At 42.7% G+C, this 20,839-nt stretch overlaps 1 protein-coding gene across 1 annotated transcript in view; it reads left to right on the top strand.

Moving 5' to 3' along the window:
- Window positions 1–16,333, top strand: part of IMPG1 (interphotoreceptor matrix proteoglycan 1) — a 114,157-nt gene extending 97,824 nt beyond the window's left edge. Inside the window, 2 exon segments of the mRNA XM_054722360.1 lie at window positions 7,274–7,302; window positions 16,256–16,333. Coding sequence (XP_054578335.1) covers window positions 7,274–7,302; window positions 16,256–16,333 — 107 coding nt within the window.
- The last annotated feature ends 4,506 nt before the right edge of the window (window positions 16,334–20,839 follow it).

Raw genomic sequence — 20,839 nt, 5'->3', positions numbered from 1 at the left:
TCCAAATGTTGGATGATTTTTCTTAAACCATCAAAGATTTCTCAGTCTCTTAGTCCCTCTGGCCCTTGTCTTTGCTGTTATAGAAAAGTTAGACAAGTAATTAATAATGCAACCATAATTCGGATCTCTGTTCATTCAGACACTCAGGGATCACCTGCCAACAGCCAGGCACTATTGTAGGCACCAGGACCCAAAGGCGAATGGAACTAAAGGTCTACCAAGAGAAAAAGGCACATATACAAAAAGCTATAGTACAGTCTGCTAAATACTATACTCAGGATATGAACAGAAAGGTGATGAAGCACAGAGGAGAGAGCAATGAATTCTACAGAGGCAAGGGGGTGCCACGGCAGGCTTCCTAGACAGATGGCAATATGGAGTTATGATACCTTGGTATATGATGATGGGGCCCAGGCGGAGAAGGGTGGAAAGAGTGGGGGAAGATGCAGACATGTCTGGGAGTGATAGAGTGCTTCAGTTATTCCACTGTGATGGCCGCTTTGGATACATGGCAGGGAGGTGTATGGGAGCTCAGCCTAGAAGGAAGGGAGAAGCATGCTGAACCAGCTCATTTAAAGCCAGGTTTTGATGCTCGGCTGGTGTGGGTCAGTGGCTAAGTGTCAACCTATAAGCCAGAAGGTAATGGGTTGATTCCAGGTCAGGGCACATGCCTGGGTTGCAGGTTCGATCTCCGATAGGGGGCATGCAGGAGGCAACCGAAGCATGATTCTGTCTCATCATTGATGTTTCTCTCTCTCCCTTCCTTTCTGAAATCAATAAAAATTGTGGGTTGTTGGTTTTTTTTTTATAAAAATGAAGCCAGGTTGCCTAAGAGCCTCTGCTCAATCTATTTGCATCCACTTAGGTGTTCTATTTTTTTCTTTAAAGTTGAACTTTAATAAAATTTTGTAAAACTCAAAAAGTCTTCAAACTTAATACTAAACAGTCCTTAAAGTATTCTCAAGATTATAAAATAAAAACATGTAGTTGTTTATCATTCATAAAATACTGCACATTTGGAAGACACTTAGAAAAAATATGTAACTAATAACAAAGGGTACATAGATAAATTCCTTTTTTTAATGTTTAAATGCAAAAAAAATTAAGCAAAAATGAATATGCTATCTTAAGGATATACTAGTAAATATACTCCAAAAATTGTTTCTTTTGAGGGTGGGGGGTGGGGAGGGACCAGTTTTAAGAAAATGGACCTTAGATCAGCAGACCTCTGGTCTATAAAGTAGGTGTCTAGAGGACCTTAGATCAGCGGACGTCTGGTCTATAAAGTAGGTGTCTAGAGGCCGAAGACAAGGCCAGGACTGAAAATATACATTTGGGAAAGTATACATTTCAATTACACAACTTAAAAACAAAGAACAGGTGGGAAATGGGCAGTGTGTAGGCGGGAGGCAAAGAGAACTGGGGATGGAACTCTGAGACTGCCCAACACTTAGTGGGGAAACAGGGCTGTGGGGGTTGACGAGAGCAGGAGAAGATGCTGCAGAGAGACACGGCAGCAGCTTCTGCAGCTGTGAGCGAGCGTGGATGGAGGTCAAGTTGCCAGTTCGGAGGTCATGGGAACACTTTGCAAAAGAAACCTAGTGGAGCGGCAAGGGCCGGCTTTCCGTGAGGTTGGGATGAGATGGAAAATGAGAAAGTCAGCCTGCCCTGTCCACCTCCTGTCTTGCCGCTTGGAGCAGGGCTCCCACCCTCCCGCGGAGACTGGGAGGCGGGGGCCACTATTTTCTCTGATGGTTACATCTCAGAGGAATGGCCCCCCCAGGTGCTGGAGAGAGACGGTCCTGCCTAATACTGTCAGGAAGCCTGAAAGAGATAAAAGGGGCAGAGAATAAGTGGGCAACTACAGGGTTTCTAAACTAACGAATTGCTGTAAGAAAAGAAAATCAGGGCCCAGAAGAAGCCTGTGTAAAGCTTAGTCAGGCTGGGGGAATGTGTGACAGTCTTGGTCAGAAGGATTAGCATTTCTTTTCTACGCCCCAATTTTATTGCATTTACAGGCAATGCCCAGACGATAGACCAATTGTTTAGTTCCATTTACAAATTTGAAATAAAATCCAATCAAGTGTTTCTCATTTCTTTTCTTCTGGCCTAAGGTCAGGGTGGAAAAGGGGTTTGTGGTAGTCATACTGGGAGGAGGGAATAGTATTCCATTACTAGTTCTGGAATAAAAAGAAGAGAGATTTTTAAAATTCCCCTGACATTTCTAGGTGAGTATCATTCCACTTTCAGAGCAGCATCTGAATTCCCGGACGCGTCCTCTAAATGAGGGTCGGCAATCAGTTCAGCCGAATGACATCCGCAGAGGTGCCAACATGGGCGAAGGGACACACAGTTATTACTGTGTGTGGTTTGCTATTCGCCTTTTGAAAACTCCCTGAATGAATAAATCTGTGATATAAAAAGTATAAACCAATGTTAGAACTACCTGTGATTTATCAACTGAAAACCCGAATAAATCACGGCTTGCTCAGTATTCTGCCAGCATCCCTGGCAACTAGAGCCATCGTCCCTTGAGGCTGCTATGAAAATTCTTCAGAAGCAGGTAGGGCTTTCATTCCAGTTAGCTGTGCAGGTTGAAGATTTCAAATATGCAAAACTACTTATTCCAGCCTATTCTCTCCTTGAATTCCTAAGAAGCCTCCTCAAAAATGAGCAGACTACAAAGCTGGCGAGTAGTAAACACTGAAATTAATTACAGTCGGCATCTAGGGTGCTTCCAGCCAGAATGCGGATAAACAATCATTTTCTCTGGAAAGTTGCATAATTTATAAGATTCCCATGTGGTCATCAGCTCTCCAAAGGTGGTAGATGTCACTCATCACAATAATGACAACAAAAACAGTAATAGCCTCTATTGACGCTATTTTTAATCTTAATAACTACGTACAGGAGGGACTATCAATCCCGCCCATCACACAGCTGGGAAGGCTGGGACTCCGAGAAGGGCGGGTGCCTTCCCTCTGTCTGGTCCCACGGGTCGCAGCACGTGCTCCCTCCCGCTCTATCTACTGCCTTTTCCTAAAAAGGAGTCTTAACCCTCCGACCGGGTATGCAGAGGCTGTTTAATCTATGTAGAAAAAGTGACAACACCTTTCAGTTTAATTCATCCTACATGAATCGTTAGGGTCTACATTTCACCAAGTGCAATTCCCTATAAAACTCTGTCGTATTCTTAAAATGCCAAATAAACAAACAAATTAAAAACAAACAAAAAAACAACTTCACTCTCAGAAACAATAGTCCCAAACTTCCAGATGTCCCCTTTATACGCACAGGTGGTGGCTTGTTCACTTCCACGAATACGTATTCATCTCCAGCTACATGCATGGTGCTGTCTTGGAATAATTATTCTCCCTTGAATCCTACCCTTCAGCAATAAGCCAAAAGCAAAACATTTTTGGCCAATCATAACATAACATGAAGTAATGAAACAATAACTGAAATGTAGGTGTTTTAAGTGGTTTTAATCTTTGCCTTCATTGCATCAGCAATCCTGGAGGTGAGGAGGCAAAAAGGGCTAATTCCAATGTAGCCCTGATATTTGGGGCTAGTGATCTGAATCCAGGCTAGTAAGACATTCCTGATAGCCTATAATTAAGTCACTGCCTCTTTCCCAGACACTGGTCTTGCAAAACCGGTTACAAAGGCCATTGGAATGTGGACAGTACACTGGCCAGAGGGAGGGCTCCTAACTCTGACGCCAGGCCAGACCACCAGATATGGCCTGGAGACCCCCAACACCTGGGGGCCTTCTTGAAAGGCCCGCGAAAAGGACCCATGCTTGTGGGACAAAGAGCACAGGGAGGGAGATATAAGGGAGGGCCCCATGCGTGTTCCTTCACTCAGATTTGGAAGACTGTTCCCTGAGTCCGCTGGCGTTATTAAACAGTGTCCCTCCTACTTCCTCAGAAGCGTCCTTGGTCTTCTTGGTCTTCTGCAACAGAGGGACTGCCAGCATGTCGGCTAACGCTCTTGCTGCCTTTGTTCAGGTACAACACCTAGAACTGGAGGGACATTAGTGATCACCTGGTTTAAACGCCCCACTTTACAGAAGGGACTAATGAGACCTAAAGATGCTAACCTATACCCCAAGGCCACCGACCCTTCCCACCCAGGGTGCTTTCCTGGAGGCTTCGGCGTTCACTCCCTCTGCAGGTGCAGTCAAATCCCAGAAGGTTCTCGGGACTGCAGAAAGTAAGCCCCACCGGCCTCTGTGCAAAGTGAGTCCCTGCCTTACAGCTCAGGGGAGCCCTGGGGAGAGGGCCGTGTTTGTCCCATCACTAAGCAGCGCGCCAGGGAGACTGAGGCCTGGAGACTGACCCCGGCTGGGCTCCAGGCCCTTTTGCCTTCAATAATATTGGCTAATAAAAATACTCAAAAGTATATCTTACGACTGTGCTGGTATAGAGAAGAATATAATCCAGTTTGGATTATGTTTAAAAAAAATTATTTTTAAAGCATTTGAAGCATGTTGGTGAGCCCCTACGGTATGGTGGGCTGAGGCTGTGAGGCCTGCGCCCGCAGGTTAGCACTGATGGGGAATGTGTAGGTCTGTCATTCTCTGATGACCCAGGCCCAGATCTCCTTTTAGCCCTTGGAGGCCTGAATTGTCTCCTGAAAACCCCATATTTGAAACTACTAGAAGGATGTCCAAGCCCTCCGCTCCTCCCCACCAACAAAACGGCCACCGGACAAGCCTTGGTTCTAAGGGCGGGCGGGGAGGGAGGGCCGGCAGCACCGCGGCTGCTGCCCCGCCAGCGGCCAGAAGCGCGCGTGGCCGGGTTTGTCCTGGCGCTGACCCTCGGGAAGTCCGTTCGCTCCGTTCTGGAGCGGTGCCTGGGGTCTCAGGGCACCTCGGGCAGCGCTTTCGCCTGCCTCGGAACTCCAGAGCCCTAACTCTGCCTTTCTGAAATGAGAAAAGGGGATCCAGGAATTTCCAACACATTTCCCCAACCAGCCAGACCTGCCCTGCCGCGGTAATCACGCAGGCCTAGTGGCTCTATCAGCTGTCCCGGGAGCTGCCACCGCGGGAAGTCCTTCCAGACCTCACTCCCCTTCGTCTATGTGCACCGCACAGTGGTTTATTAAGGAGACAGAAATCGGACTTAAAATTTCATCCCCTGAATCTATTGCTCCTTCTTTTGCTATTGAGCGCCACCTAGTGAACACTAGGTTTCATTACATTGAAATGAAATAAAGACCCAATAGGCCTGCAGCCCAGGTAGTCCTGGTGAAGCCGGAGTTACAGGCAAACTGGGCTGCAACCTGCCCTGGGACTGGAACTGGCCAAGAGAGATGCTTCACTTCCTGGCCACCCGTAAGTGTTGAGAAGGAGATGATGAAAGGACAGAGAAGGGCAACGTAATGGTAAAGGAAGATAAAAGGGCAGGAAAGCAATCCATACACAAACTCAAGGTGTAGAGCAAGGAAAGGGGAGGGGCTAATGAACTGAAGTTGGTGAAATGCAGGCTTGGGACCCTCGGAGGCCTATTTTCAGGCCTGAGAAGCATGAGAGCACTTGGAACCGCAAACAGGAGACTGGAAAGACCAGCTTAGACCATTAGGGACCTATGACCTCCCTGAACTTGTGAACTTCTCGATGACCAGGACTATCGTCTTTTAAACTTTAACTGTAAAATGCCTCAACGTGTTCCCTGTAGGCAGGGGCATTCATTTGAATGCTTTTTTTTTATCACGTGACGGAGAGCTGAGAGACATACATCCTCCCTCCGTCAGCCAAGTGGAAATGCTCTTTAGGACCTGTGAAATGTATACGGAAGACATTATATAAGCAAATGCGAGGGAGAAACTGATACAGAAAATGTGCTTACACTGGAAATCTCAGAGCAATGCAGTATTTCCAAGCCCCACATGCAACTCTCTCATTTCCAGCCATCTGCACTGATGTCACACAGGAACAACAGAAGCAAATGCGGAGCCGCTGTAGTGTCAGACACTACTTTCTACAAGGAAACATGAAACATTCTGCCTCAGGAAGGCGTGGTGGCAGACAGTGATTCTCAGCTTCTGTTTAGTTGGGAGAGCCTTCCTTTCAAAGGAAGCCCGGTGCAGGAATTCGTGGGCCAGTCAGAATGCCTTTGTGGCCTTTGCACATAAAGATGCAACCCACCTTCCTCAGCTCAAATGACCCCCTCCATGGTGATCTCTTCTCTAACATAACTGGAACTCATATGTAGGGCTCTTATGCTAGACAATGTATTGGGCTTCTTGTATATAAGCTCTCTGTGCCTTCCCCTAAGCTTCTTGCAAGAACAACTTCATACACAGTTACCGGTCCCCTAGTTCCTTCCTGGCACATAACATGTGTTTATTGAAAGAATAATCTGAAGGATAAATGGCTGATGTAACAGGAAACCCTCTAGGGTAGAAAGAAGGCCGGGAGCCCCAGTGTGGTTCTGCCATCCGCCATTTGCTTCTGAGGGCTCAGTGTGCCAGCAGAGCTCAGTGTGCCGGCGCATACAGGCAGAGAGAGGCTGCCAGAGCCTCAGGCCTTCCAGAACTAAATACCGTGAGGTTCTCTCAATTTGTAATCCACTTAACAATCTGAGACAATCCTACACAATTAAGAATAGAGCTAAAGAGAACAATTAATGACAAAAAGAGAACAGAATTTGAATTTTAATAGAGGAAAAACAATTAATCTAAAAGAATGAATCTCTGACATTAGGGGTTTAAGGATCAGTAAGGGACTAAGAGAAAGATGTTTTTTAAATTAGAAAATTATCCTGAGTTCTCCAAAATGTCCTCATGAATGACTACTACTTTATAAGGTACACCTGATCTTAAATATATACATTTAAAGCTTATCTCTGCAGAAAATACTTACCTTAAAAAATAACTAGCAAATCAAAACTCAGTTTTCTATGCAGTGGTTATCAAAATGTGCTCTCCAAACCAAATGTCAGTACCACTGGGGCCTCCTTAGAAACACATCAGAAACTCGGGGGGTGGAAAGGGGGGCCTGGAATCTGCGTATTAACAAGGCCTCTAGGCCATGCTGATGCACAAGGTTTGTGTGTAATTCTATTTGCAGCTAAATATGTGTCTATAAGCTCATTTGTCAAAGATACAGAAACGTGTGGTTCTCTTTCCACTCCAGTCTGTTATCACTACTGTACAACCCACTTCAAAATGGGGTGAGAGCCAATATATCTGCTCCCTTCCTTTGACTTCTGCCAGTTCCCCTGCTCGGCCTCAATGCTTTCACTAATATCTGCTCCATCTCTTACAGCTGCCCAAGCAGATCCCTGCAAATCCCTGGCCAGTGTGTACAGAATGAGGGGACCGGGGAAGCAGTGTCGCTGCTGACCTGGGTACGAGAGGCAGGGGCCCCCGGACCACCAGCGGGGCCTGGACCGCTGTGTCCCCCAAGCAGAATGTGAGGTCATCCAGGGAAAGGGTGCTCCATGCAGGTGGGTTGAGCACACCAACTTCATAGACCCAGGAATTGGTTATCTGTAATTCTGAGATTAGAATGGCATTAGAATGAATGCCTCTGGTCCTTTAAACCCATGGTTCTCAAGCTTCAGCGAGCGTCAGAATCTCCTGGAGGGCGACTTGCCAAAGCACACAGGGCTGGGTAGGTCTGGGTAGGGCACCGGTAAAGCTGACACCTCTGGAGACCTCTGCTCAAGCTTTCCTACATTATTTCATCAAGACCAATAAGGGAAGAAAAAAGAACCTGTGTTAGCTTTAAGAGAGAAAGCCATATGGTCCATACCTTAATTGGTGTGTGTGTGTGTGTGTGTGTGTGTGTGTGTGTGTGTGTGTGTGTGTTTTCCCCTCTTTGCAAACGCAATAGCTTTCATTATAAGAAAACTGGAAAATATAGAAAATTGAGAAAAATGATCAAAGTCACTTTAACTGCTCTTATCTTTTGGTGCACATGTGTATGTAGAACATCTATATAGAATTTTCTAAAGCAAAATGGAATCAGCCTGGCTTCTTGTTTTATAGAAAGCTTTTTTAACATAGAACATTCATTCCTCCATGTCACTAAATATTTTCTGTAGCGTCAATTTTAATGCTTACAGGGTAGTCCATCCTATGGATGTGCTATGATATGTTTAATCAATCCTTCATTTTCTGACATAAAGGTTAAAAGAAGCTCTTTAAACAGAGGAAAAGAAGGTGAGGTATAACTGGCCTTCTATTCATGAACCAGACTTTAGGATGGAGGTAGCCTGATGAACAACCAGAGAACACAAATGTCCCTCATTTTCCTCCAAGTCCCGTGACACCCAGATAACATCCACACTGTGGATGCTGCCCTCCCAAGACTTCTGTGTGGGCCTGTCCCGCCCTTCCCCACTGTGAGCTTCCAATCACACCCCCAACATTTCCTCTCTGGTAATCACCAGGCCCATGTCTTTATTAGACTGTCCTGGTTTCTCCACTGCTCTCTTACCCATTCTAGAGACCACAGTCCCTGCTTTCCAACCAGGGGACTCGTGGCAATCTCTTCCACCCTCGAACAACAAGAAAGGAGATTTAGCTTTTTTTCTTGATGAAACATACCTTGTTCCTTTAAATTATTAACACTTTAAAGACAACTCTACAACAGTGATTAAGAAGCAATATTCTGGAGTCAAAGTGCAATTAAAATTTTGGCTTAGCAGTTTACTAATCAAGTGACCTTGGAGAAATTACTTAACTTCTCTAAACCTCAATGTCCTCACTGGGAAGGGTTACTGCAAGGGGTACGTGAAATTATGTTTATGAAACATCTTCACAAAGCACATAAAGCACAGTGTCCCTTCGGGCACGTGAGGATTATGATGATGCTATCCGTTTTCTCCTAAATTAATACCAGTTAAAATATTTAGAACAAATATTATTAATAGAACAAATACAAGACCTAAATAAATCCTTACATATTAAGGAATTTATTTAACAAGCACTTCAAATCAGTAGGGAAAGTATGGGCTGTTCAATAAAGGTTAATGTACAATTGGCCTTCCATTTAGAAAAAAATAAAATTAGTTTCTTACTACACACAAATCAATTCTATATCAAAGATTAAAACCAGATCGATGTTTCTCTCTCATTATGTTTCTAGCTCTCTATCCCTCTCACTTCCTCTCTGTGAAAAATCAATATATATAAAAAAAAAAAAAAAAAGATTAAAACCTAAAATCAAACTATGAGAAAAAATATTTTTAAAATTTTTTTCTATAGTCTTAGGCTAAAAAAGCCTTCCCTAGTTAAGGGAAGACATTAAGAAGAGGGCTTCCATAGGGGGAAAAAACACCATAAATAAAGTTAACGTATAAACAACAAGAGAAACACATTTACAACCTATCCTCTAACTTAAAGGATGGACATTTATAACAATGAGTTTCTATGTGTCAATTAGGCAAACTTCATATTACTGAAATGAGCAAATAAATACAGAGAAGAGATCCGAATGACCAACAAAACAGGAAAAGATGCTCAGTCTCACTATGATCAGGGAAATGCAGAATCAGTGAGGCAGTATAACTTATTACTCATGAGTTTGGCAAAAGAAGGTCAATAATACCCAGAGTGGAAAACGTCAGGGGAAACTAGTTCTGTAAAGCATTGCTGATGGGGGTGTAAATAGGAAAAAACGTTTTAAAAATAAATATTTGTTACTGTCTATAAAAATTTTAATTAGACACAGATATTCTACTTTTGGACAATTATTTCTACAAAAATAATTGCACTTGTGCACTAAGAGATGTGCATAACAATGCGCACAGCGTCATTGCTTTGAAACCACTGGACAGCCCACCTATGGAGGAATAGCTCAGTCATCCATAGTGTGGTGTAATAGTCACCACGGACACAGCAGTTACAGGCAATAATACAGATCTCCTGGAGCTGCCATAGGAAAAAAGCCAAGACGTTTCATTAAATGATAAATGTGAATTGTAGGTTAATAGATCCTGCTTATGTAATAAATTAATAATAAAACTATGTATTTATAATAAATTAGAGGCCCGGTGCACGAAATTCGTGCACGGAGGGGGGTTGTCCCTCAGCCCAGCCTGTACCCTCTCTAATCTGGGACCCCTCGAGGGATGTCCGACTGCCCTGTTGGATCAGGCCTAAACGGGCAGTCGGACATCCCTCTCACAATCCAGGACTGCTGGCTCCCAACTGCTTGCCTGCCTGCCTTCCTGATTGCCCCTAACCGCTTCTGCCTGCCAGCCTGATTGATGCTTAACTGCTCCCCTGCAAGCCTGTTTGCCCCCAACTTCCCTCCTCTGCCAGCCTGGTCACCCCTAACTGCCCTCTCCTGCAGGGTTGATTACTTCCAACTGCCCTCCCTTGCAGGCCTGGTCCCTCTCAACTGCCCTTCCTTGCAGGCCTAGTCCTTCTCAACTGCCCTCCCTTGCAGGCCAGGTGCCTCCCAACTGCCCTCTCCTGCTGGCCATCTTGTGGTGGCCATCTTGTGCCCACATGGGGCAGGATCTTTGACCACATGGGGGCAGCTATATTGTGTGTTGCAGTGATGATCAATCTGCATATTACTCTTTTATTAGATAGGATAGAGGCCTGGTACAGGAGTGGGGGCCAGCTGGTTTGCCCTGAAGGGTGTCCCTGATCAGGGTGGGGTTCCCTTGGGGCGTGGGGTGGCCTGTGGTGGTTTGCAGGCCAGCCACGCCCCCTGGCAACCCAAGGAGGCCCTGGTATCTGGAATTTATTTTCCTTCTACAATTGAAACTTTGTAGCCTGGAGCGGTGCCAAGCCTGGGCTCCCTCCAGGCTGGCAGCTATTTCTGTTGGGGTTATAATTAAAACTTTGTAGCTTAAGCCGAAACCGGTTTGGCTCAGTGCATAGAGCGTCAGCCTGCAGACTGAAAGGTTCGATTCCGGTCAAGGCATGTACCTTGGTTGCGGGCACATCCCCGGTAGGGGGTGTGGAGGCAGCTGGTTGATGTTTCTCTCTCTCAATGTTTCTACCTCTCTATCCCTCTCTCTTCCTCTTGTAAAAAATCAATAAAATATATTTAAAAAAAAAAAAAAAAAAAACTTTGTAGCTTAAGCGGGTGGGCCCGGCCAGGGTGTGCAGAAAGCTTTGCTTCCCCTGTTGCCGCCGGCAACCCTGGCCTGCTCTCTCAAGGTCCGTTCTGCCGCCATTTCTGTTTGAATTTGTTTACCTTCTATAATTGAAACTTTGCAGCTTGAGTGGAGGCTTAGGCCTGGCAAAGGCAGACAGAAAGCTTGGCTTCCTCTGTTACCTAGGAATCCTTGCTCTCTGTGGCTGTAGCCATCTTGGTTGGGTTAATTTGCATACTTGCTCTGATTGGGTGGTGGGCGTGGCTTGTGGGCATGTCGGGGGTATGGTCAATTTGCATATTTGTCTATTATTAGGTAGGATTAGGTTTAAGCACATGGCATTGCTATTTTGTTGGTAACAGATCATCCAACATTGGCAATTTTGTATGGTTCAAGCAAACATGCAACTAAAAGCATAGTAAATATATGAATTAAAAGACACACTCATTTATGATTCCAGTTAACAACGGAAAAGCGTGGAAATGGGGTCCAAGTTTTTTAATTATGAGAATATGTTCATGCATCACTTGTGTAATTTAAAAGGGCCGGGGGTGGCAGGCAGAGAAAGAGTGCATGAGCAAGACCCTAGTAAGATGAGTAAGGAGAAGGGGTTTGCATGTGGCTTTTATGAGCAGTAATACATTCTGTTTTTGTTTTTATCGGCCCTATTTGCTGCAGGTGGCTGTACAATTTGTCATTTTAAACATCCCTCTTAAGAAATATCCCTTATCATCCTAGGTTGTCATAAGTGAGATCAATAGAGTAAGACACAGGCTGATGGGGAAGGGACAGCTCTCAGGAAGGTTTTCGGGGCTCTGCTCCCTGACCTGAGCCTGCCTCTGGGAATAGACAGTATGGACTTCCGGGGCTCAGATACATAGGAATAAGATGCTCCTTACACTGATTCCATTCAACAAGCACTTTTGAGCCCCCAGGTGCTAGTCACTATGTTAGGTGCTGGGCACTAGATAATAAGGAAGTGAGGAAGCAAGGGAGGGAGGCAGGGAGGAGAAAGACCCGAAGGAGGGAGAGGAAGATACTCAATTTCTTCTGGGGAGAAAAGAAAATCCTCAGCAAGAGGACAAACCCCATCGCCCCATCGCCCATGAGCTGCTTCAGAAGGACTCTCAGTGGAGCAGAGCTGAGTCCCTCCCGGATCCCCACCACCTGCTCCCCCTCCCAGCAGTTACTTCCGTTGCTCACAGATGCCTTCATTTATGTGACTGCCAATTTACTTATGGGGATCAGATTACCAAATCTAACCTACATTAAAACACGAAGATTAGAGGCTTTTAAGTTATACCCAGGTTCAAATTCGAGCTCTACCCCTAACTAATGAACTTGAGCAACATCCCTCCCTCCCCTTTAAACCTCAAATTTCTCATCTACTAGTATATTAATGGGAGTAATAGGAATACATTCGCGGGTTAAGGTAAGGAGTGAACAAGAGGCTCCTCGGTGTAAGCTCCCAGCTGCTACCAGCTGCTAGCATCTTTGGAGCTGTGTGATAATGATCAACAAAAGGCAGCCCTGTAAGGAAAACTGAGATTCCCTACTTGTACTTAAACCTCAACTCAGAAGCAAATCAGGTGAGGACACTAAGTGCTGTGACTCTGAAAGCAACAACCTCTAAAGAATTGTCCACTTGGCTGCATTTCTGTTATTCTACCTGCGTGAAGAAGGAAATGGGGACATTATATTGTGGGCAAGTGTCTGACTGAGATGAGTCCATTGATGCACAAGGAGCCTTTGCGGTTCGTTCAGATCTTTGTCATTCTACTGACAAGTCACTGTCTTTTGTTATATTTTCACCTTTATTTTTCCTCCTATTCTTTTGTTTTGTCTTGTTTTTGTTAATCCTCACCCAAGGATATCTTTCCCATTGATTTTTAGAGAGAGTGGAAGGGAGAGGGAAAGGGAGAGACAAAGAAAGAAACATCGGTGTAAGAGAGACACATCGATAGGTTTATCAATGCACCCCAACTGGGGCCAGGGATCGAACCTGCAACCTTGCTGGGAACTGAACCCTAGACCCTCCAGTGCACAGGCCAACACTCTAATCAGTCCTATACTTTTTCACATTCAATATCTATGAGTACATTGCATACATTTCCCATTTACCTCAATTTTAGATTATATACATATATGTGTGTGTGTGTGTGTATGTATATATATATGTATATAACCTACATATATATACACACACATTCAGTTGTTCATATATATGTGTGTGTGTATGTATATATATATATGTATATAATCTATATATATATACACACACATTCAGTTGTTCTAGGAACTTGACAAAATTCCCCTAAGAATAAACAAAATTTCATTTTCAAAGGTCCCGTTTTTGGCTTAATGATTTTTACTTTTGTTAATCACAACTGTCCTCATACACACATAGAAAATGCAAATCTAGATCTGAGAGAGTAAATTATTTATGACTTCCTCTTCAGATCTAAAAATTTTCACTTTGTCCTTTAATAGGACTCTGTGTTCTTTGTGACATTTACAGTGAGAATCGTTTCCAAATGTAGGGGCCAGATTAAGTACCTGATGGTACAAAGTGACTCTTATGAAGCGGTTTCAGTAACATGAAAGAACCTGTTTTAACCACAGTAAGATCACAGGCTTACTCACGTGCTACTCCTCAGATGTGTGAGGGGGGCGGTGTCCTTTTCCCCCTCTAGTAGCTGTTCCCCACTCTCTTTTGAGCCCTTTTACCACTGGGTTAAAGGAGGGGAGCTGGGAGGAAGTGGAGTTTAATATAGTCCAATCCAGTTTTTAAAATTTCATCTGATTAACAGTCTAAGCAATCACTTTAGGCATCTCAGTTTTCTTGAAATATATAAGTCAGGCTCACAGATCTTCTCCTCTTCCCTTCTCTTCTCCAAGGTGCGATCTGTATGCATTCTCACCGGGTCCTTGGGAAAGTTTCTCTTCCCGTATTCTCCTCAGCTGTGATCTCTTAGTTCTGACCTCAGCACCTGCTGTTCCCCAGGAAGTCTCAAAGCCTCCAAGTCACCCAATCAAGACAAACTGGACCAAAAAGATCGCCTTAGCTGTGGTCGGAGGGACAGGGGACTTGCTACTCCAACTCCTGGAACCATACCTCACTCCTCTGCCTTCTCCCCTTCAAGCACTGAACCAGGAGGAGTTTCCCTCCTTCCTGTCGTGAGGCCCACCTTCCCCCTTTCCCTGAAGTTATAAGGAGCAGAATGTTCAGAGGAAGAAAAGTTTACTGATAAGGGAACATATGTCAGAACGTATCCCCCAAATATTATTCCCATTTTATAAGGTGAAGAGGAAAAGAGCAAGGTGTAAAATGTGCGTATACTGCCCTCAGTAATTATATAATATGTACATATAGAGAGAAGTCTGGAATAATATACATAAAACTTTAAAATAAATTTCATTTTGAAATTGCATGAATAAAATATTATCACAGAGTTGCTTTTCCGCAACTCAGAACTTGACTTGAAAAATAACTCCACTTCTTGCAAGATGAACTTAGCATTCATCTTTCCCATGAGCTTTGTTCAACCCTCTGAGACCACGGCCTGAGAAACAGCAAGCCAACCGGAAGGCAAAACCCAGGGCGGGTGCAGAAAGCACACTTCCTCCAACTCTAACAAAGGCACCGGCAACATGTGCTACCCATTGTCACTCCTCATCTCCAAACCAGAACAGTGGGAAGTCGTCCTTGCTGCAAATGCCAATGAGCCCAGGAAAAAGAATATCGTGTTTTGCTTTCTTTTGTAGGTCATCAGGTCACTCTAAAAATAAGCGCACGAAACTAGTGTTAAACATACTTTTAAATGTTGATTTTAATTACTGAAATTTGAAGGACATGTAAAATATTTCTGAGCCTCTTATTTTAAATAGAATTAATTAAAAGCACTTTAACTTTACTTGCCAGGCTTTTGATTTAGCGTTTTCAAGGGGGGAAAAGGGCATTTCCTGGTGCAAGAAGGGTACAGGCAGAAGATTGGCATTAACTGAAATGTGTAGACAAAACTATAAAATCATAGAAACAATCCGAGTATTTTATAATATTCTTAACCTTTTCTTATAAAAGTATACATGTGATTTATCAATGCATTTCAACATGGTTGAAATTTTCATAATGATAATTTACATTCCTGGAACTGAATCATTTTATGCATATACTTATAAAGTATCTTCTTTTGATTTCAAATAATCAGCCAAAGCAAAATATGTAGAAAAATACGAGTAAATATGTAGAAGTAGTGATTTGTGAATGAGTAACTTCAAAAGTTCATCTTCAGATAAATGTTCCTCCCAGTGTCCTAGTTACCTCTTTTAAATTACTCATTCATTCATCAACTTACTTTACTAAAAAAAAAAATGTATTTTACAAAGAGAAATAGTTTATCTATAACCAGCTTAAACATAGCCTACATTGAGCTTTTTCAAAATGACTTTGGGGAAAATACCTTGGAAAATGTTTAGCCTGAAATCACCTACTTTCAAAAATTATACCTAGTCTTTGATGGTAAAAAGGAATGATCATCAACCAGTGTCCACCCTACCTGAAATCCATAGTGTCAGATGGAAACGCATCAAAGCTTACACTTGAAACAAGTTATTATGGTCAATATACAATCAAGAAGGATACTGAGGCAATCAACCAAATGCTAATCATAGTATCATGTGTCCGAGTACACACTGGAAATAATGTGGGCCATTTTGACTTCCTGAAACAAAGAAAAGTTGGAAAGCCAGAAAAAGTTCAGACTGGAGCCATAAAATGACAATGGGACACAGGATCTAATATTAACAAAATGGCCAGGATGAAGCAAACACCAACTAAATCCTGAAGTGCCAGGCAGAATTAAGAACCACATTCAAATGAAGCAGCAACGTGGAATAACACCTCTGCTATGGTTGGAAGGGAACCTGGTGACTTTAATTCACAAACTATATGCTACCCCTCCTTCAAAAGAAAGTTCAGCCTGAGAACCTGAATAGGTTTAAGAAGAGATGGAATCTATTTATGGTAGGTTAAAAAGTTAGAAATATTTTGGAGGCACCTTCAACCTTTCAAAAAAGATAGCCTAAATGGCAAGCATATTCTCATCCATCAGCAGAGGCAATTTTGAAATGAATCATTGATTTGCTCTTAGATGGCATTTCTTAAGCTCTTAAAATTATTTTTCTTCCAGGTAACCAGGAAAAGAAATCCTGAATCACTGACAGTAGGATATGAAGAATTTAACCATCAAGATTGGGAAGGAAATTAAAAAACTGAAAATGTACATGTTATCGTTTAATCTATCTCAAGAGACATGGCTTGCTTTCCCAAGGAAAATTGAATCTACTATGTCAAAATTCTGAAAACACAGGCAGGCATAGTCACTGGTCGTCCACAGCCAGGCCTACAGACAACACTGAGCTCCAGCACACACCACGTTTCAAACAGAGAAGCCTGCGCACTGATGGCTGGTACATCCTAAAGGAAAGGGTGCTTATTTATCAGAATCCCAAACACAACCAGTGAAACATTTTGGCTATTCCTGGGTGAGAGCGAAGGAAATAGTAAACAAGGTTAGCTTCCAGCGGCCCTGAAAATCTTGCTCACACATCATTTACAAGTGCAACCTACTGTTTTTGGGGTGGGAGGTGACCAATATATCAGGAGCAAAGCTCTTCAGATGCTAGAATGTACATAAAAGTTTGACTACTTATGCAAGGAGATGCAGGTCTCTAAATGCATGGACATATATAGTAGGTAAACACTGGTGAGGGTATATATGCTCCACACTTCAATATTTGTCACACACACACACACACACACACACACACAACCCTTCAGTTCCTAGGCACATTCGTTTTATGAGAAATTACTGCTTACATGGTAGGTTGTTTTGTTGCCAATAATTTCTGATTGATTTCTTTAAAAGAAAACGTAACGGGAGTTCAGATAAACACACCATAGAAAATATTTTCCTGTTACTGTAAAAACTACTTAAAAGGAACTCACTATAGTGGGGGGGAAGTAAGTTTGTACTTTGTGACATAACCAATTCCTGTTTCCACCACAGATGAACTACATCTTCCTATAATCTATAAACTCCATCACGCTAACTCTGGTGTATGCTTAGGTAGACTGGATCAAGGTGATCCATGGAGTTCAGCCAGTTTTTAATGTGCTGTTTAATGAAACATGAATTCCTCTGTATCTCTTTCAAATGTTCCACTATCAAGTATATTTGCTTAATTTCAATAAAATAGGAGCAACATATATTCATTCATCGATTTATAATAAAATGTGTCTGTGATTTAGTAGATGGTCCCTGGGTTTGCTTTATGGATGAAAATGAATGGTGGCAAGCACGACTGTAATGCGGCTAAAAGACAGCAAAATATTAAACATTGACAGCAACATTTTAGCAGAAAGCTTCAAAAATAAAAACAAAACCAAGTGTTTCTCAACAACAGAGACAATCTTTGGGGAAGTGATATGTGCTCCTGGTTACAAATCCTTAACATTCCCTCGTGTTGGCCTCACAAATGTATAATTTCCATCCCTATTCCCACCCCAACCCTCCCCAAAAGTGACAAGGACTTCAAACTGCGATGTGGCGATAAAGTGCCACAAAGCAAATGGTGGCAGGAGATGGACCTGCTCACTTCCATGTCCCTGGAACTTCCTAGAGGAAAACATGTTTGTTAGAAATGATAGGTGAACCGAATGCTCATGAAAAAAAACTCATCAAGAGAAAGTGAAAACCTAATACTCTCATCTCCCATTATGTGCCCTTCGCTGCATACATCTCAGTTGTGTTCTAACTACTGCAGAGAAGGTAGCTTTTGATGGGGAAAGAGAAATAGGTAAACCCTCCATTGTCTTTGAGTCAAATGCCTCTCACTCTTAGGATCACCCACTTTTTAGACTGGTCTTTTCAAACCAGCCAGAGAAGGGCTGCGGAGGCTAGACAGCCGAGTCCCTGCACATTCAGAAGACCCACCTGGGTCATGGTAGGTTCCAGATGAGAGGAATGAAGTAGCCTACATGGACCAGGTGTATTGGAAGGACTCTTCTTTGGGGCCCCAGTTTTTATATCCTGTGTCATCTCACAGATTGGTAAAGGCCTGGGGAATCTTCTCTAATCTAGGCAACCGAGGAATTGTGGCTCACATACTTGCTTGTTCCCCGGATGGAAAACCCATAGGAGTTTGGGCCAAAGCGCAAGGAAGCTTCGATTACCTGAGTTCCTTGCCTCTTCCTACAGCACCCAGCGCAGGGGTTCTAGCTCTCGTGACTGGATGAAGCTTCAAAGTCCCAGATTCTCACATTATTCCATCTGAGACATGGGGTAACAAGTGCAACATTTACAACTTTAAAAAATTGATTGCACCTGTATTAAAAGTACAAGATGCAAGAGCAAGTTTTACATAGAAAGCGTTTCTTATTTTTATTTCCAGTACATCAATATTTTAGGAATCAGATATACATTTTTAAGAAAATGAGGAAAAATTAGGTATCAGTTACAATGAGATGGATTTTCAAAAGTGAAAAGAAAATGGCCAATTAATAAACCTATTTGAAGTTTGAAAGTGACATTCTGCATAGGTACGAATTAAGATTAAAGATTCTCTTTTTGATGTGTGTTGTTTTTTTCCCAATTATCTCTTGAAAAAAAAAACTCCTTGAAAGGATGACAACTAAAAGTAAGACAACTTTCTTCACATATTAGGTCAGTGATGGGGAAGGAAGAATACACTGATTTGAACTGAACTTATATTCAAAGATCTGGTCCCAGCACAGGTAGGCTCTACCCATGAGGGTATCTCCACTTGACCCCTCCTGGAGGTTTCCCACAATGTCTGCTCCTTGCTGGCCTTCTCCAGTGGCAGTGCCACTTCTACATGCTAAGGATATATACACCAGCTCTGTTCTGGTCCAAGTTTTAATAACCATAGGTTCTGCTCTTACATACTGAAGTTTAGCAAAGACCTAGAAATGCTTTGTCACCCAAAATGTATCAGTGTTTTTGAACCTGGGAGTGTAGTTTTCAGAGGCACACCCTTTTCTTTCTCCTCCATCACTGCTCTTCTCTTTCCTTTTTGTTACAACTGCTCCCCCCAACTTGTGCTTATTCTCCTTTGTAGATATCCTCTGCCCTCTTCTCCCTTGTTCATTTCTCTTCTGTGATGAATAAAAACCCTCAATACTTCTTAATGCTGATAGTGAGAGAGAAAACCTGTCACCTGTGGAGAAGATGTGGAGGGATGGGGGGAGGCAGCCCTTTGTAAACCCTCAGGGGGCCACGCAAAGTGTTTGCTCATTTTGATTCCTCTTTTTCTCCACCTGATTGGAGCAAAGGCATTTCTCTCTCTCTCACAGTCTAGAACTAAATGACTTGACCTCTCTGGATCTCTGTTACCACCTCTGTAAAAGGAGGTAGATCTACCTCTAACATTGTGTTAATTGACTGATCCGTTCAATAAGTATTTGTTCTACTGATCTAAGAACTTCAGGTAACAAAACCCTTAAAGATCTGCACAGTTGGATCCCTCGAGAATCGTAATTAATAACCTGTGAATGAAAATATCTTTTTTTCTTAACCCAATTAATGAGGTTCTATAAACAATAAGTCCTCATTATTATTCTTGCCTGGGAGTTTCTATTCTCTAGCTACGCTTCTGCAAATATCACCTATTTTCCACTTCAGGTGATAACTTCTTGGTTGCTGGCAGAACAAAAGGGATCACTATGCTTCTGGAAAGAGTCATCTATGAGAAATCATTGTAGAGAGCGGAATTCAAGTCACAATGGAATGTCTTATGCGTGGGCTTGTGCTCCTAGATGCAGTATTTCTTTCTCACATAACTGTTTGAGGAGGTGCCACCTACTCAACTTTATAACTAAACTCACTGTTTCTTGACATATGTGTATTACGGAAACTTCCTTTCAATGCATACCCATAGCTCATAATACATATGTCAAATGTGGTAGTGGAATTAGGAATTACATTATAACTGAATTGAGGTGAAAATATTTTGTGTTCTCATTTTAAGTATTTTGTGCGTATCTACCTTTGCAGAGCATTCACAAAGGAAGGAACTGGTATTGAGTGAGACAAGCATTAAAAGAAGATTAGTCCATAACCAGTTAACTGCCACGAGTCCAAAACAGAAACCATCCCTACACACTACGATATTTTGAATTTAATTTAAAAAATCAACTTGCAATGAATATTATAAAAATAAATGTATTACTCACAATTCGGGTGTTCTTGAATACTTTCAGCTGAAAATTCTCACGAAAAAATGATTTTAAAATTGGTCAGGGCTGTCACTTAGGGAAACATTTTTTTTTTATAGACGCACGTGGCGTGTGGGGAAGGTCCACCGCTTGTGTCTACAGATGCTTATGGCGTACAATGGGTTAATATACAGTGTGCTGGCTTAAATTTCTAATTTTACATCTCAATTAAAATGACTGATTAAAATATGAATTTGCTTTTGATTCCTACAGTTTCCACCTAGCGCCTGTGGCTCCGATTGTGAACACCGTAAAGCAGTTGCATCAACATCGTTTAGAACACAATTTCTGCTCTTTCCCTGAAAGATTGGCAAGGCCCTAAGTTTCCCGGCAAAGGGGCTTCTGTGAGTATGTGCACATCCGTATGTAGGTTACTGTGAGTCTGTCTGAATTAGGGCAGTTCTCCTGGTAGCCACAGCTAACTCAGGAGACTACTTTAAATAGATAAGTTCTAGGACAGCTGTGTGACATAATTAGC

Source organism: Eptesicus fuscus, chromosome 10, assembly GCF_027574615.1.
Source record: "Eptesicus fuscus isolate TK198812 chromosome 10, DD_ASM_mEF_20220401, whole genome shotgun sequence".
NCBI classification, from domain to species: Eukaryota; Metazoa; Chordata; class Mammalia; order Chiroptera; family Vespertilionidae; genus Eptesicus; species Eptesicus fuscus.
This window is presented reverse-complemented; position numbering and strand designations above follow the sequence as displayed.